A 17,204-nucleotide genomic window follows, 5' to 3' on the forward strand; every position below is an offset into this window, starting at 1 on the left:
GGTCTGTGCGCATATTTCGTCCATTCCAACAGTAGGTGGCGCTGTGTCGGAGCCCCGACAGTAGAGGAAGCGTAACAGGACGTGAAAGACTAGAAGGCAACAACATGAATTGACCGGTGGTCCGCAGACCTTTACAGTAATTTACCGAAATGCCTTTGCTCATTCAGAATAAAGGACTGGGCCGCATCAGCTCGACGGCGGAATTGTTCGACAGATATCCACATTTACAGGTTTGTTTGTGGTTCCATTTCCCCTGATGATGAGCTGTCGTCTGTGGAGCTCCTCCATGGTCGAGGTTATGCTGGGATTATTCTTGTTTGACCCTCAGATGATCATACATGCAGACAGGGACTGTGTCATGGTTTTTATAAGAGCTATAAAGACTGTTTTGGTCAGAAGAATCAAGATAGGGATTATATGCTGCCTTTCCCTCTTTATCAAAATAAATGGTGTAGTCAAATCAGGATATAAACACTTATATCCTAAAGGTAAAGCTTTGCAGGCAGCTGGGAACCAAAGTTTGTAATTATAATCAGATTTAGTAGTGTTCTCTGTAACAAATCCACAATGACCAGGGTTAGTTTTATTATTTTTTGCTCAAATACACTTCTTTATTTGACATCACAGGAAAATGCAAGAGCATTTCACTCCAAACCACTCGTAGATGTTGACCCGAAGTGCCTCCTGTATGTCCAACAAAGAGAGTTTGCTGCAACAACTCCAGCAGACAGTAAGTGAACTTACATGATTGCAACAGATCAACCCTTCTTTCCTCTGCTCACCCAAATGGTATTATAGTTGTCATAGTTTAGTTGGTAAGTGATTGCTTTCACATATTACTGTATAAAAAAATGTTTAAAAATGTAACCACAGGTTTGATGATAGTCTGAGATGTATTATGGTAGATAACAAGCCTTTGTAGGCTATAATGTAAGATCAGCCACAGGACGTGTCCCATAGTGGATAGTATATACACTTTCTTATTCTGTCTTTCACAGACTGTGTTTCAGTCATTGGATCTGATGATGCCACTACTTGCCATTTGGTTGTGCTGCAACACACAGGTAACATTATTTAATGTTATGGCATTTGCCTGATTTTACCTGTGTGTGAAGTCAGGAAATTACATTTAAATGTTTATGATGGTTGATTTTTTTTTTTTTAATAATTTGTTAGGAAGTGGAGCTGTTTGCCTCGCTCATTGTGATGGTTCCAGCACTTGGTCTGAAGTCCCACTCCTTGTGAAAGCGGTCACATCATTGGGTAATGCCAGTAAGGAGGGCAGGTATGAAACACACAAACACCTATGATATCAGTGCACATTTGGGCTTCCTGTTCTGTTTTTAATGTTCCTTTTTTGCTTTTCACTAAACAGACTTGAGCTTCATCTTGTTGGGGGATTTAGTGATGATGCAAAAACATCCCATAAACTCAGCCTTAACATCCTGGGTAGTAGTTCTTTAAGTTGCCTCGTGTCTCATTGTAATGTCACGCTGACAGAGTTGAGCTTTGAAAAACTTAAAAATGCTTTTCCACTTTACAGCAGCATTCCAGAATCAGACAGAGGATGTTCATCTTGAAACATGTTGCATCACAGGTAAACAGCTTTGATATTTCATTTTGTACAGAGTCAACCAGCCATGGCTTTCTCTAATTTCTGTTTCATGTTGTTGCAGAAATGAATGACACTGTTGTTGATGGAAACCATAAACCTGTAGTATATGGAATAGGTGAGTAATGAATATGGAGTAAGGGGGTGCAATGTTTCCATGCCATGGAATGGGATTTCTAATTTACTGTGTCTATGTGTGTCTATGTTTCTGCACAGGTGTAAATGTTAAAACAGGGGATGTGTTTCCTGCATCATTCACTCATAAAGGGCCTGCGGAGGAGCTGCGATCAGCACGGACCTTCACTGGTGGACAGGTGAGCTAAAATAAAAAAAACTGTTTTCTATGAATTATATGGCTGTTTGTATGCTAATATATGATTTGTGTGACACAAAAACCTTTAGATATTTAAATTACAAAGCTGTAAAACTGAGAAAATCAGCATATTTTCGCACTGGAAAATCTGGAAAAATACAAATGTGTTGATAAATTGCTTAAATAGTCAGAGAAATTGTAGACATACATTTTTTAAAAATCTTATTTAAAATATATATATTCTCTAAAATGGATAATGCATTTTTTGTCTAAATCTAATTCACATTTTTATGAGAAATTCAAATACAATTTTAAAAATCCTTTTTCCTTGCAGATGGCTGACATCTATGACTCAAGCAGGGGACTTGTAAAAATTGGACCCTGCAAATGGTCTCCAAATCTGGATATTGCCTTCTGGTTGTCACAAAATGACGATACAATTTTACAGGTAAAGTTATCTAGAACAAATACCCGTTTAAAAGTGTTTTGCATCATCCTTTTATATACTTAAATATTTTTTTACCCACTGATTCATACATTTCCCAAAATGAGCAAAGCACTCTAGTAAATGATATTTCAAACATACTTAGACTATGGTGTGTCTGTCTCACGTACAGTACCTGTCCACCTCTCCCATGGCTGAGCCACCACACTTTGTCCAGCACATGAAGTCCACCATCCAGTTCCTTTTAGAGCATCCCACCTCTGATAGCCTGTTTCCTGGAGGTCAGCCACAGCTCTACCACAGGACTGAGAAGGGGGACTGGGAAAGGGTTGTCCAGTCATAGAAACCCACTCCTCTTTTCCAGCTGAACCATAACATTTCACACGACTCTTTTTGCCTTCCAGCTCAGTGGATACACCCTGACTTATCCACACACTCGCTTGCCCATGCACCCACTTTTGTTGATTGTGTCTTAAGATGTTGACTCCAGACGGGACCACATGTCTGGTAAATTGTTCTCCTGACTCATCTGGCTGGTCCAGGAGATAAAGCAGTGGAACAATAAGTGAATCTGTTCATGCCTGTAACAGTTAATTTCTGCATTAATGAGATTGTGTAACATCTACACCTTACCCCACCAATTGTATGCTAAACTTGACTGTTCTGACTTACAAAGTAAATCTGTCTTACTGTGTGTCCAGTTAAAAGACCATGCTGATCCCTTTGTATCTTTTGATCCCAAAAACTACAAGTGCTTAATTCTTTTCTAATCGAGTTCTGTTCATACTAACATAAAAATACAAGAATAAAATGCAAGAATTCAGAATTATTTTAATACCAATAGAGAAATAAATCTAAACACTAAAGGTAGTTATAGTCATATGGTTGCAAGATGCTTAAAGCATTAAGTGCAATTTATGGCAAGTTGTGAACATATTGCTGTAATTAAATAGATATCCCATGACAGGTTCCATTTCCATCTGAGAATACTGTAAATAGTGGGTATTATTACACATTACAAGTTTTTAAACAGTAAGGATGGTTATCAAAAATGTTTGGTTAGATATCTACAGTTGAATTTTGATTATACACTATGTGAATTCCTAATTTCTACAATGTAGTTGTGGATCTCTTAGAATGACTATAGTCACGTTGTAATTTTGACTAGTCACAATATAATTTTATACAGCCCATCTGAAATGCAAGTATGGATATCTATTCAAATGTAAAAAAACAGCCTGCCATAGGGCAGTCAAAATAAAACCTGCCTTTCCTCAATATTCACACACTTGCTCACTGACATTACAGAATCACTGTTGATTTTATCGCCGAGGATCATGGGAAAGCCGTGTTGTGACAGTACCTGCTGTGCAGCATTATTTCACTGTAAAACTATGCACACGGTTGATTCGCGTTTTCATCGTCGCCCCGCCCCTCAGCTGTAGCCTCGTCTGCTTTTTACGTAGAAAGAGGCGTAAGGAATTTACGCAGAAAAACCGACCTGACAGATCAGCTGGTGGGAGACTCGCAATTCCGCGCCAGTTGTTGGATGTTCGACAAGCAAATGACTTATCAGAGGTTAAAGTTCAGTATAGGAGAGACAGCAACACTTTATCGATAAGTGTTACAGGCGTTTCTATCGAAAATCGGACGGAAATCTATAGTAGTAGTGATGGAATCAGTCACAGCTGTCGCTTGACGTTGGCTCGTTAACGCACATCTTTAGTTAACGCTAGAGCCATAACTTCATATTGGATTTCACGGTGTGGAGGTAACTATAAATGATGTGGACAGCGTTTCTCGGCCATGTCCGTCGGTTTCCGTGGGTCACCAACGTTACCCTGTACGGCTGTCTGTTCTCCGGCGGGGACTTCGTCCACCAGTTATCTCGGAGGGACACAATCGACTGGAAACAGACGCGGAACGTCGCCGTGGTCGCCTTCAGTTTCCATGGCAACTTTAACTTCTTCTGGATGCGGTTCCTGGAGCGGAGGTTTCCCGGAAATTCCGCCGGGATGGTTCTGAGGAAACTGGTACTGGACCAGACCACTGCGGCTCCGCTGACTACCAGTGTTTTCTATACAGGTATGCGGCAGGGGCGGGACAGCTGCCCCGGGACGCCAGCATCGACTCTCCGGAGCACAAGGAGATCCTAATGGTTAGCTAACCTGTCAGTGTGTAACCTGACCTGAATGTCTGCAGCATGGGGTGCACGCTTCTTTGTCGTGTAAATAACAGCAGCTGCTCACTGTCCCGTGAAGCAAACCTTGACCAGCAGAGGTCACATGAAAGACATCACTGAGCAGATACGATGCTCCAGCAGATAACATTAGCCCCGAGTGTCGAGGGTAATGAGGAGGCTATAAAGCTGATATAAAGCGTGAAATCAGGATACCACACATCTACCTGAGCAGTAATAAAGTGACACAAGACACAGGAACACCATGGACCTGCATGTCAAATGATATAAACATAAACAAACAGGGTTTTCTATGTAAAATTACTACACATGGTTCTACACAAAAAGCAACCAGAGCAAACCACGTTTGAAGAGTGGGGCAATAATTGTATGCAACTATGCCTCATGCAACTTACATGTTAAATCTGTTTACATACTGATAAAGTATCTCTGTAGAACATGCTGTGATATTTGTACCAGTGTTTTGATATAGCACTAAACCCACATCCCACAGGGTAAATGTTACAGTGAATGGATCAGTCAGAGAATTAATTGTTATATCTTTTGTGTGTCGACCAGGTGTCAGCTTCCTGGAGGGCAAAGAGGATATCACGGAAGACTGGAAAAAAAAATTCCTGAATACATATAAGGTGAGTATGAGCAGAGATGGGTTTCCTCCACATTTGATTCTGATCATGATCTTAAAGTGCTTGTCACCAAAGTGTACTTTAGATAGAGCTGTGGTATGTTGCAACAGTTAACATGTACTTTGTACTCTCCACTCATACCCAAAAGCAGGTGCTGAGTGTATATAATGATGATTCTGCATGTGTGTGTATTATTTAGTTTGCAGGGGACTTTAGTTACTAAACATTAAGGCTAATGTTTGTTTTGTCAACAAAGGTTTCAGTGGTGTTAGAAGTTTTCTGCATTATATTTGAAAATCTACAAAAAATGGATATGCTTTCTGTTTGTGTCTCTTTTCAGACAGGACTAATGTTCTGGCCATTCATGCAGGTAAATACTATCAGAGCACAAGCTGACAATCAATGTGCATTATAGTTTCAATATTATTAACACATTTTATTTGTTGAGAGGTAATATACCATCACAATTATAATATAAATGTACAATAATCTCTATCTGTCTCCCTCAGTTGCTGAACTTTGCCTTTGTGCCACTGTATGTGCGGACGACTTTCACTGGGTGCTGCGCCTTCATTTGGGCCACTTTCCTTTGCTTCTCACGTCAGACTGGTGATGGCACAGCTGCTGCTGCTCTGGCTTGGATCTTCCACTCTAAACAAGAGGAAGCAGAAGCCACAAAGGAGAAAGTAGACTCTGAAGACAAGGCAGAGGTCCTTAAAGGTGAAAAGGTAGTATCTAAAATTACTCAGAACTGAAACATGCAAAGCCTGTCACTATATGAAGGAAGAAAAATGTTAAATAGGAAACACTGCTCTTAACAGGATGGCAGCTGGTTCAGTGGACAGTTTTCCTGTCTTTAGTTAAAATTGCACTATCACTGCCAGGATTTAAGGTCAAAGTCTCACTGGGGTCAAACTAAAATGTAATATGAAGTTGTATGGTGCTTTCAGAAACAGCAAATGAAGTGTAAAAACAGTATAAAGTATGGGCAAAATGACATTTAAATGTTATTTTTTTATTGTCCAAAGTGCTTAGATTGTTATATGTGACTGTAACAGATTACCTGATCACTAAGGACTATCTGCTGTTTCTTCTATTAACATTATAGTTAAAAAAAAAAAAGGTGCCAAATACAGATGCACACTGTGCAGGTACTACATTATATCTGTTTATTATTAATGTAAAGGTACGTACCTTATACACAAGGACCATAATACTCAGATCAATAATGCACTCAGGGATCAACTGGAATCACAACTAATGCAGCAATTCACAAAAAACATTAACACTATCAGAGTATGTAAAAATACATTTTTATTTACATATTTTGCACATATTTTACATTAACTATTGTAGTAGTGACATACTACTAGATTACTTTAAATTTATTTAATTAATAATGATTGATAAAGTTTGTCTAACATCTATTTAATTGAATGTCTTCTGCCTGTTGTACTTCATGCTGTGCTCTGTGTTGTTGTACAGTTTGCTGTTTCAACCTTTTCTTATTTATTGTTTTATGAAAACTGTTACTTTATAGGGTTCTTTGCCTGCAGTGATTCTTGAAATGCAACATTGGGTACCAGGACTGTTTCATACTATATCCAGACTTGACATATATCCTATATAGATGTATAAATGTTCTGTCTCAGGCAGATAATTAACACAAAACCTATATGTTGACTTGTGTTCAAATGTATCACAGAATTACCAGTTGTCATGAGAGGTGTGTTTGTTTTTGCTTTTATGGTGTGTTTGAATCTAAAATGGTTGCAAATTTGCATTTTGAAGGGGTATAATCCAAAGATGCCCTGTAAGTATGTTATTTAATGTGTTTCAGAACTGTATTAGTACTGTAAAAATGTTGTTACTGTATGTGAATGGGGGTACAAAATCAGTGCAACAGTTGCTTGATTCCTTTTGTCAGACATGAATTTCCACCCTTAATTACAGTAACTTAACAGTAGTGTACTATTAGAGTGTTTGTTATTAATGAATTCCTGATTATTTGTATGTGTGCTACACTGGAACTGAGAGGTAAAATCAGTGACAACTCCCTTTGGTCCTATCAGCAATCAAAGACATGTAACTTGTGTGAGAATTATTGTGCTACACTTTGAAATATCTGTCTCGATTGTTTTTTGGACATTTTATATCACAAGCAGCAATTTGACCAGTGCTGTTGACTGTAATCACACTTTGCACCACAGTTGCACTGATGCTGGTACTGACAGACAGTGTATATTGTTGAATAAATGAAAACATTCCATTGATCCATTGTGTGAGTGTCTACTGAAGACAAAGCATGAAAACACTGAGATGTGATAACACACACCAGAGGATTGCATGGCTTTTTTTTTCCTGCAGCCCTCTATTGTACTAACTCAGACTATCTTTTCCTAACTCTGAGACTAAAAAAGAAAAAAAAATCAAGCTAGTATTAATGAAGTTGTATGTGGACAAATAACCTTTGGCAGTTCAGTCAGCACATTAAATAACTAGTTATGCTGTAGTTGCTGCAGTTTTCAAATCCCTTTGTTTCTATGAAATATCCTAGCAAAAGTCATAGTACAATAAACAGTAAAAAAAAAAAAAAGACTAACAGTGAAAACTTGTTTTATTTCTAACGTCATCACGGTGCCAGTGGGTGTCTCCCAGGTCCTCACATCCCTGCCCTCACTGCGCATGCTCCCAGCCTCTCCATCACACTGAGGGACTGGGACGCTTGGATAAAGATGCTCAGCATCTCGGGTCGCTGGAGCCGCGGGTGAAACGGCGATATCTGGAAGAAGAAAGACACACAGATTCTGCACGAGCACGACGTCTTTTGTCGCTTGGGGCGCGCGGGCTCTTCTCCAACATGGAACTGAAGAAATCGATTTCGGACACCGAGCGCGCGCTCAGGAGCTACGGTGCCGTGTCGGAAACGGCGTGGACCACGGACAAAGGTGAGCGTCAGGCATCACAATGTGATGACGCTTTGCGGTCAGAGCAGCCGCTTCCCTCTTTTGTTTTTCTCTCACAACATGTTTGACGCTGTGACAACCCAGCGAGCAGGTAGCGCTGAAACGGTTAATGCGTGACTCACTAAGGTTTGGGATGTGTCAGCAGCTGAAAGGCCTATCATTTCCCTGCATGCACACCGTGCTGAGCCAAGAAATATCTCTGAACACACAGCAAGCCCAGCGCATTCTCAAACTTGTGTGTGTGTGTGTGTGCGTGCTTGTGTGTGTGTGTTTGTGTGTGTCATTTGATCCAGCCTGAGCTGATGCACAAGCATGAACAGTTTTTACTCAATACCCTGATGTTCTGCTCTAATCAATAATCAGTCTAGCTTTCACATTGAGATGCATATCTGAGTGACTTTTATACATTTTTGCTTGATAAATGAAAATAAATGTTTTTTTTTTTGTTTTTTTTTCATTTGACTAATCAGTTTTCAGCTCCTAACAGTACCTCAGACTGCTGTCTGAAAACCCCAAATAAGGCTGAACCAACACAGTCCTGACAACATTAAACATTTGAAGCTGCACTGTGCTGGATGAAGGGTGTTGAATGACGCATGTGCTGACAGACGCAACAACGTGGCATAAGATGTGAGATGTGACCTAGTTGGTTCTGCTGAGGATAACTCACCACAGGGATGCAGGGTGTGAAGAAACTTCCAGATTAATTGAGGATAAAAAAGACTAGATATTTTAAGACGTGCATCCAATCACTGCTCTCTCTGTCTCCCAAAGACACACACACACATAAAGGGATTAAAGACGAGGTGAAGTAGGGAGACGCACACAGGAACATCTCCTGGTATGACTGGAACAAAGACAGATACTGGTTGTGTTTGCCTTGCACTTTCTGTTTTATGGTCCCATCTGTTTTTAGATGCAGCAGCAGTGTTGTGTGGACAGTGTGACTGCAGGATGTGTCGGGGGGGGGGGGCGCCTGTGCTGGATTTCATACAGGTGCTGAAATTCCCTGTTGGCTGTTTATTTCTCGTTAAGTCATAACCCTGAAGTGCACAGGTGATGCAGGATGTTTTAATAAAGCAGGAGTGGTCCATGAATCGGGTGTGTGGTTCAGGTGCAGCTTGCTGAAGCTTTGGCCTCACCTGTCTCTGGTGAACATGCTGCTTTTAATTAAGAAGAATCAGAGCTGTTCCTCCTTTGGAATGTTTGAAATGCTGACAAAGTGTGAGTGGCTCGCTCACAGGAGAAGGAGCTGTTAAGACATTATTGACCCCGCCACGCTGCCACTTTTGGCGGTCCAGCTGGGACTTAATGGAGCTCGGTCTCATTGATGGCGGACACGTGGCTCAGAGCGAGCAAAGAAAAACAAGAGAAAGAAGGGGAAAAGAGCAGAAGAAGAAGAAGCAAAAATGTCAAACTTCAGCTCCTTCTGCAGCTCCATGAGACAAACTTTGATTTGGCGTCAGTGTTTATTGTCAGCAGACACGTTGGGCGATGATTCAACATCAGCTAGTCACAAGCAAACCAGGCCCTTCTGTGCAGATATCTGTCCGCTGTGGTGAGTCAGCACCGTCGTCAGCGAGCACCCATGCAAAGTATCACAAATGCAGGCTGCAGTTTACGTTGCTGCAGGAGGACTGCAACCTCTACTGTTACAAGCGACGCTCGCATGCCATATCTGGCATCCCAGGATTAAAGATGCAAATAGTTTGTTTACTCAGCTGTATGAAGACCTGTCAGTGTGTGGTGCTGTTGTCCTCTCACGGTGTGGTCATTTTGGTGAGCAATCACAGGCACCACTAAGTGCTTTAATAAGATGGAAAAAATATGAGCCTGTTTTTTTAAAGAGACTTTCAAGCATCAGTGCCAAAACATTTCAGGTTCCTGTCTCTCAATTGCGAGTATCTACTCTGACACGAGGCATCAGTGTCAGGCGGATGATTTTGTTTGCAGTGACAGTACGTTTACGGAGATAACTGTTAATCATTCAGGCTGGCTGAGATGTGCTGTTTGATACATGATTTCTGGTATATCATTGTACCATCGTTGTTTTTGTGATTATCTGACTTTCATTTGCAGCTTTCTTTAAAGGGGCGCTCTAGAGATTAAGACTGCTACAAAGGGCGTTTGAGAGACAGATTCACAAAGTGCCTGGTAAACATCCTCATATTTCAAATGTAACCCTAACCCAGATCGTGGCTCCAGCTTTCTGTTATAAATGTAATTTGCCAAGATAAAACTGAAATAACATCTTTACAGATATTCTCAAAATTTGCAGAGATATTCTGCAACTGTTACACAGGTGTGAGCAGTACCCCAGTACTCAGTGCTTAGACTGATCATGCTGTGTGAAACAGGCAGCATGCTCCTCTAATGATTTGCAGTAGCTATAGATGGGAACTTTGAGAGAAAAAAGCCGGATGATGTTAAACAGAGGTGCTAAACAGGCGGAAACCAGAGCATGACTGCGCTACACAATTACCTTCAGTTCCACTCTCAAAATTCATGCACACTGTATATTTGCTGTTTGTGTGTAGTGAGATGCTGTTGAGGTCAGTCTGTTGCAGGTGCAGCAGCATTAGCGGCGGTCAGTCTATTGATCAGAGCAGTCAGCGATCGGTCGGTTTAAGCGTAAGCGGTTGCCGTGTCTCTGCGATCTATTGGCAGATATGGAGAGTGTGAGGTCTGTGGTCCAGCTGAGGGGGGAATAACCCAATCAGCAAGAAGCCACAGCTGGTTACTGATCCATGTCAGTTTTCTCCTCTCTTCCACATCAGCAATGCATTTTCACACAAGTGGAAAGCAGTCATTTGTGCCTGAATCACTGCTGCGACTGTTAACATCAATGGATCTCTCTCTGTTCTAAATATCATGTTCTTGGCTGCTGTAAAAGAAGGCTTTCTAAGAAGACTCAAATTATTTGATGCATTTGTCACATGAAATCATAGAATGAGTTTCTGAAACCTGTGATTTGGCCATATGTAGAAAATTGTCCCTGTGGAGGAAAAACAACTTCCTTACAAGGATGTTAGATGCTGGATTCTCCTTCAGTCTCCTCTTTCCCTCCTGTAATCACTATTCCTCCTTTTAATCTTTACTGTGTGTTCACTGTTGCTTTTCAGGTCATTCAGACGTGTCCATGGCAGAGAGCACCATGTCTCCAGAGGAGATCGAGGTGGAGATGACTCGGATCCAGCGCCTGCGGGAGGTCCTGGTGCGCCGGGAATCAGAGCTGCGATTCATGTGAGCTGCTGGATTATCAGTTTCTGTATTTTTGTGACACTAAACATAACCGAGTTAGACACAGATGAATTCCTGTTGTTGGCCTTGAGTGGATAAAGAAGTTGGCTTTGTTGCCATGACAGCCCCATGACGCACTGCAAAGCCTTTCAACTGCTGTTTTCGTTGTTTGTGATATAAGTCTGCTGTTTTAAGACATTTGAACAGTGACAGAAGCAGTGCATTTGTTCATTTATCAATCAATCAATCAATCAATCAATCAATCAATCAATCAATCAATCAATCATCAGCATCTGCTGCAAGAATTGTGCATCAGTGTTTGGGCTGACAAACTGTAATTATCTGCCTTACCTAAACCCTCTCACAGCAGTGTTGTATCTGCACTGATCAGACAGTGTGACGTTTTTAATATGATCAAACAATTGTAAAATGATCTGGTGCCACTGCTGTTCTATACAGACTGAGGCTGCAGCTAATAGTCGCTTTCATTATCACCTTATCTGCAGATAATTTTATTGTTTGGTCTGTAGAACATCAGAGACACAGAAAAATGTTTAGCAGTTTCCCAGAGCCCACACTCAGGGACATGCAGTTTACTACAATCTAAGACAAGTAACAGCAGCATGTTTTGAGCTTTGAGCATGTAAAGTCTTGCAAAAATAACCAGGTTTAATGTTTAATATTAGGAGTGATTGAATTAGCAGACGCTAAATATAGTATTTATAAATATGTTGTCATTAATGTATAATCTCCAGAAAATACCAGCCATTGCATTTTCTTAACCTTTGAATGAGCCTTTTAAATGTACATAAGGAGCAGGTCTCTTTTCACTGAGGGAGCATTATCCATGTTTCTACAGTAGCCCAGAATGGACAAACCGAACACCAGCTCCTGACAGTGAATAGTGTTTTGTTTTAAAGGTGATGGCCACCGTATCCTCCCTTGCACCTGAAAACAGTGGGTGGGTTGTGAGGGGTGCTAAGAAGGATGCATTCTGCAATCTCACCATTAGATACCGCTATTTTACATATTGCACCTTTACTCAATCAGCTTTTATACGTGTCTGGTTAGATGAGCTACATGATGAGATGAAATACATTTTTAAGCCACCGTAGATTATATTTTAATTCTAAGATAGTGTATATTGAACAAGCTTAATAAATGTGATCAACAAGGCCACAGTAGCTAAAAGACATTTGATCAGTGCATTTCTGTTGTTGAGTTGAATGATATCTTGTTTTCCACCATATGTTGCTGTTTGTGCTATAATGTGGAGCACAGATTTAGTTACATACATTATCTTGTTAAAAAACCACACTAAGTGAGCCAGGAGAAATGTGAGTGTCTAATATTGCACCTTTCTCAAATCAAATGTGAACCAGTGAGGAAATAAAAGCCAGAGTCTCGGGCATTTATTGTTCTGTTAAAATGATATCAGATTGTACCTCCGCTGTAGCATGTTGAACTAAACAGTGTTCAGTGGGTCACGTGCAGCGCGATGGTTGAAGTGTTGGATGAAGCTGACACACGTTAGTTGATAACGTCAGTCCTAACGGGCACATGACAGGTTCCATGAGGCGGTCACGGTGCTGACGGCTTCCGTCTGTGTGTGACTCATGTAAACACACGAAGTGGCAGATGGAGTGTCAGAGTGCAGAAGCTGCTAAAACCCATAGACAGTGACAGAAAGTTTAACACAAGTTAGGGAGAGAATGAAGCTGAAGGGAGGGGTCAAAGAGGGGGAAAAAAAAAGGAGGGAGGTGTAAAAGGAGCAACAGGAATAAATGCAGAGGGAGGAGGAGGAGGAGGAGGAGGAGGAGGAGGGGGAGGAGGAGGAGGAGGAAGGAGGCTGCGGATGAGTCATCGGCCTGATCTATCACGGTGAGAATTAAATCTGTGCTAGCTGTCACTGCGGGGATTTAGGGAAGAAGAGGGGAAAATGTCAGGGCCCTGAGGGTGAGACGTCAGGGCTGCAGGAGGCTCAGAGAGCAGCGGGGACTGATTTATGTTGGATGTTTTCCATCTGCGCCCCCTCTCCTGATGTGTGACATGGGCCTGAGGCTGTGATGGTCTTAATGACAAGTACAAGAGTGGAGTTTACAGTGCAGCACAATAATTTGTGGATTAATCAGTTATTCATTTCACAGAAAAAGATTCTCATTCATTTTAATAGTCGACCGGTCATTTAAGTGATTTGTTAAGCAAAAATGTCAAACGTTCACATGTTTCAGGTTCAGATGTGAAGATTTGATGCTTCGCGTTAATATTATTGTAAATCTTTGGTTTTCAGCTGTTTGGATAAAACTTTGCTCATGAAACTTGGGGTGAAATCAGGAGGATAATACAAATGAATGAATACGCTTTATTTATAGTATTTATATGTTTTCTCCACAGCACACTTTGGGATGTTGGTACATTTTAGTAGTATTATTATGTACATTAAATTAAGGCAATATCACATTTTTAAAAGAATTAATATCTCCCCTCACCAGACTAAATATGAAATAATGCTGCCTGCCTGGGGTCAGGTTGTTTTGCTTTTTTTTGTTTGTTTGTTTTTTTCATGTGATTTTATTGATAGAAATCCAGGGTTCAGTGAACTTTACAACTCTGCCTAACATCATTACAATCAGACAAAAGAACAGAAGGAAGCAGAGACCGCTAACAATATGTATGTCATTGTTTTCCAGGATGGATGACATTCAGCTCTGCAAAGACATCATGAGTTTAAAGCAGGAGCTGAGACAGATTGTCGCAGTATCAGGTATAGTTCAAACACACACAACCATAACCACACACACATGTACTTTCTGCCTCGCAACTGACCTAAAAAAAAAAACAAAACAAAACGGCTGTAAGCCTTTCAGGAAGGGAACCACTTAGAATCGATTCTCTCTGTGCAAAACTGTTCATGCATCATTTTGGACTTGACCAAAAATAGTTTCTGATGCAAAAACCCCTGTTTGCATCTCACCAGAGACAGATAACCTCTGCAGGGACCGTGGTGATTTATAGTAGTGTTGTTACACTAAACTCTGCCAGATTGTTCATAAGCGTCAGGGATGTGGTGAAGTTACGAGGCAGAGATAATCATACACACACAAACACACATGCATCATCACAGAAGGAAGCTCTCCAGGAAAAGTGTCCAAAATGAATTTCAGTAAACACTCATTTTTATTTTTTGAATAGTGTAGCTGTGTGTTCGTGGTGCAGAGTATTGGTTTACCTCCTCAAGCAGTTTCAGTGCTGCCTTTATCTCAGATGCAGCGAGAATCTGACGTCAGACGCCTCACACGTAGTGACATATACATGAAGCTCTGCATGCGGAGAACCTGGCAACAGGAGGAAGACACGCCTCCTCAGTGATTATTTACATCGTGCGTCAGCATGTGTGACCGGGAGGGGCTGGTGTGTTCAAGGACACAGACAGTGCAACATAAAACATGGATATACATCAGCTGTTTAGACCAGTGTCCTGTCACACACAGTGGGTTTTAAAACGCTGGGCAACAATGCAGTGAACAGTGTGGACAGAATAACACACCTAATGCACATTTATATTGAATTCATGTTTACTCGATTGTGATAAACGCCAAGTCTCTAACAGAAGTGATATAACTACGCGTTGTTAAACCAAACATGCTGTGTGGCCATCTGTGTTTGCCTGCTTCTTGAAAAATTTCCCAAGTATAAGTTGTGATTTTCCACTGTCACAGAATTGCTGTAAAACATACTTGTGAGGAGCTTGTTGTCAGAAAGCCATTTATTTACCACTGTGGTAACGTCTGATGCCCGAGGTGTTAATCTGTACTGTAGCCACGAATTTAAAAAATAGTGAGGGCAAACTGGCTCCAGTTCAACTCCCTTGACACTTGTGTGTCTGTTATTTTGTCCACCCCATCCATGTGGGATTAGTGGTCACTCACACAAAAATGGTCCCTCGCTGACACCCCCATGTGCCACTTGGACCTCATGCATGCAGTAGTTTGGGGGCTTCTGTTTCCGTTTACCTTGCTCCAGCACAATGAGTCACATGATAGAAGGACAGTAATTTTTCAGCTGTCTGCCCAGGTTGTTATGCATGCACTTTGTTTAGTCTGTCTGGAGTGGGAAGGTTAAGGAAATGACACAGATGGAAGTGAATGTTACATCTGAGGATGCAAATTCCTTCTTCAAATGGGGGAAAAAAAAAAGCTTTCTAATTAAGCCAGGGCCTTATTTGATATAAATTATACATGAGGGGAGGATTATGGGTATGTTTGTGTTGTGACTCCTGATTAGGAGCCAGCTGATTTTGCTGTAAGGTCAGTTTAAGGTCAGGTAGCTCAATGCGTCTGCTGTGATATTACCTCCATACATCTGTTTATTTCTTTTATCTTCTTTCTTCCATTCCCCCAGAGAAAGAAAAAACCAAGACGCACAAGCAGCGAGAGGAGGAACTGATCCTGAAGATCCATAAACTGGTGCAGAAGAGGGATTTCCTGGTGGATGATGCCGAGGTGGAGAGATTAAGGTACAGTGCTCCGGTCCACGGGCAGAGTTAATATCCGGGATGCTGTCTCAGGGAGGTGGCTGTCGGATTGTTTACTCAGACTGTGTTAGAGCAAATCACAGCCACCGCTTCTTCATTTGATACACATAGGTAGGATGGTTTAGAAACAGCAGGAGAGAGACTCGGAGTAAATGTGAGCATGAGTGAAGGCGTCACAACACTGCCGGCTGTATGTATGTGTATGTGTGTGTGTGTGTGTGGGAGAGGTTAACTGATGACTGTGGTTGTGCATTGTTTTCTTCCTCTGCCTCCACAGATAACCCGCAGTGTGACACTGAGATAATGCTGATATGGACATGATTAAAAAAGGTGTTAAAACACTGGATGAGCACATTTTTGCAACTAACCATTGTCAAAAACCAAAAAATAAACAGTGTTATAGAAACGTGAACATAAAACCTCATTCAACGTGAGAACAGATCCTTCTTTCTGCAGCAGAATATATTTTGATTCAGACAGAAGGTATTTGGGAGGATACTGTTGTGATATACCTTTGATAAACAGATTCTTAGTTCTTTCGCTCCAATATAATGTCCAGACACTGTTTCTTGACTGAAATCGGCATGTGATTTATTCAAGATTTGAATATATTGTACCTCAGGGAGCGAGAGGAGGACAAGGAGATGGCCGAGTTCCTCAGACTGAAGCTGATGCCTCTGGAACAGAAGTTAAAAGTCACACAGAGTGAGTGGAAGGCTAAAAAAAGAACCCACATACAGAGAAGAGGACAGGAGTATTTTACACATCCACAGTGTGATCATTTCTGTTTTCTCTTTCTTCTTTATGACAAGATCCCCCAAAGCCTAAGAGACAAATCCCAGAGCCGCCTCCCAACAAACCATCCATCACCAAGTCAGGAGTGGCCATCATTAAGGACTGCTGCGGAGCCACCCAGTGCGCTGTCATGTAACTGACAGAGACCTCTTTATGACCCTGTCCCTATGGCAGAAACAACACGCTCACATCACACATCAATTCCTGTGACTCAGAGAATCTTAATTTACTCTAAACAGTTTCAGACACAGGTTTGAAAACTGATCAGCACTCAAGGAGCTTTTGAGTGAAGGGATAGTCAATGGAAAAATAGCAAGGGACAGAGAAACATGGGTGTTGTAAATAAAAAAAAAAAAACAAAAACAAAAAAAAAAAAGCAAATGTGTTAATTAGAAACAGATTTGGTCATTCTGTTTGTTGTGGTGATATAGTCTATAATGATATGTCTGATCCACAGTACATGTATGTTGAGA

At 41.1% G+C, this 17,204-nt stretch overlaps 3 protein-coding genes across 3 annotated transcripts; all 3 read left to right on the forward strand.

Moving 5' to 3' along the window:
* Window positions 1-41: 41 nt before the first annotated feature.
* On the forward strand, window positions 42-3,192 carry ntan1 (N-terminal asparagine amidase). Its single transcript, XM_026302865.2, has 10 exons — window positions 42-230; window positions 628-730; window positions 999-1,064; window positions 1,177-1,285; window positions 1,376-1,449; window positions 1,544-1,597; window positions 1,677-1,730; window positions 1,829-1,926; window positions 2,260-2,373; window positions 2,543-3,192. The coding sequence occupies exons 1-10, from the start codon at window positions 150-152 to the stop codon at window positions 2,711-2,713; spliced, it is 924 nt and encodes a 307-aa protein (XP_026158650.1). The 5' UTR covers window positions 42-149; the 3' UTR covers window positions 2,714-3,192.
* Window positions 3,193-3,866: 674 nt separating this feature from the next.
* On the forward strand, window positions 3,867-7,398 carry LOC113127935 (mpv17-like protein). The gene is made up of 4 exons (XM_026302871.1): window positions 3,867-4,455; window positions 5,129-5,199; window positions 5,537-5,566; window positions 5,706-7,398. The coding sequence occupies exons 1-4, from the start codon at window positions 4,152-4,154 to the stop codon at window positions 5,949-5,951; spliced, it is 651 nt and encodes a 216-aa protein (XP_026158656.1). The 5' UTR covers window positions 3,867-4,151; the 3' UTR covers window positions 5,952-7,398.
* Window positions 7,399-7,925: 527 nt separating this feature from the next.
* Window positions 7,926-17,047, forward strand: bmerb1 (bMERB domain containing 1). Its single transcript, XM_026303956.1, has 6 exons — window positions 7,926-8,144; window positions 11,285-11,405; window positions 14,093-14,166; window positions 15,804-15,918; window positions 16,559-16,641; window positions 16,749-17,047. Exons 1-6 carry the CDS (start codon window positions 8,057-8,059, stop codon window positions 16,865-16,867), a joined length of 600 nt encoding a protein of 199 aa, XP_026159741.1. The 5' UTR covers window positions 7,926-8,056; the 3' UTR covers window positions 16,868-17,047.
* Window positions 17,048-17,204: the final 157 nt, after the last annotated feature.

Source organism: Mastacembelus armatus, chromosome 1 (assembly GCF_900324485.2).
Source record: "Mastacembelus armatus chromosome 1, fMasArm1.2, whole genome shotgun sequence".
Classification (NCBI taxonomy): Eukaryota; Metazoa; Chordata; class Actinopteri; order Synbranchiformes; family Mastacembelidae; genus Mastacembelus; species Mastacembelus armatus.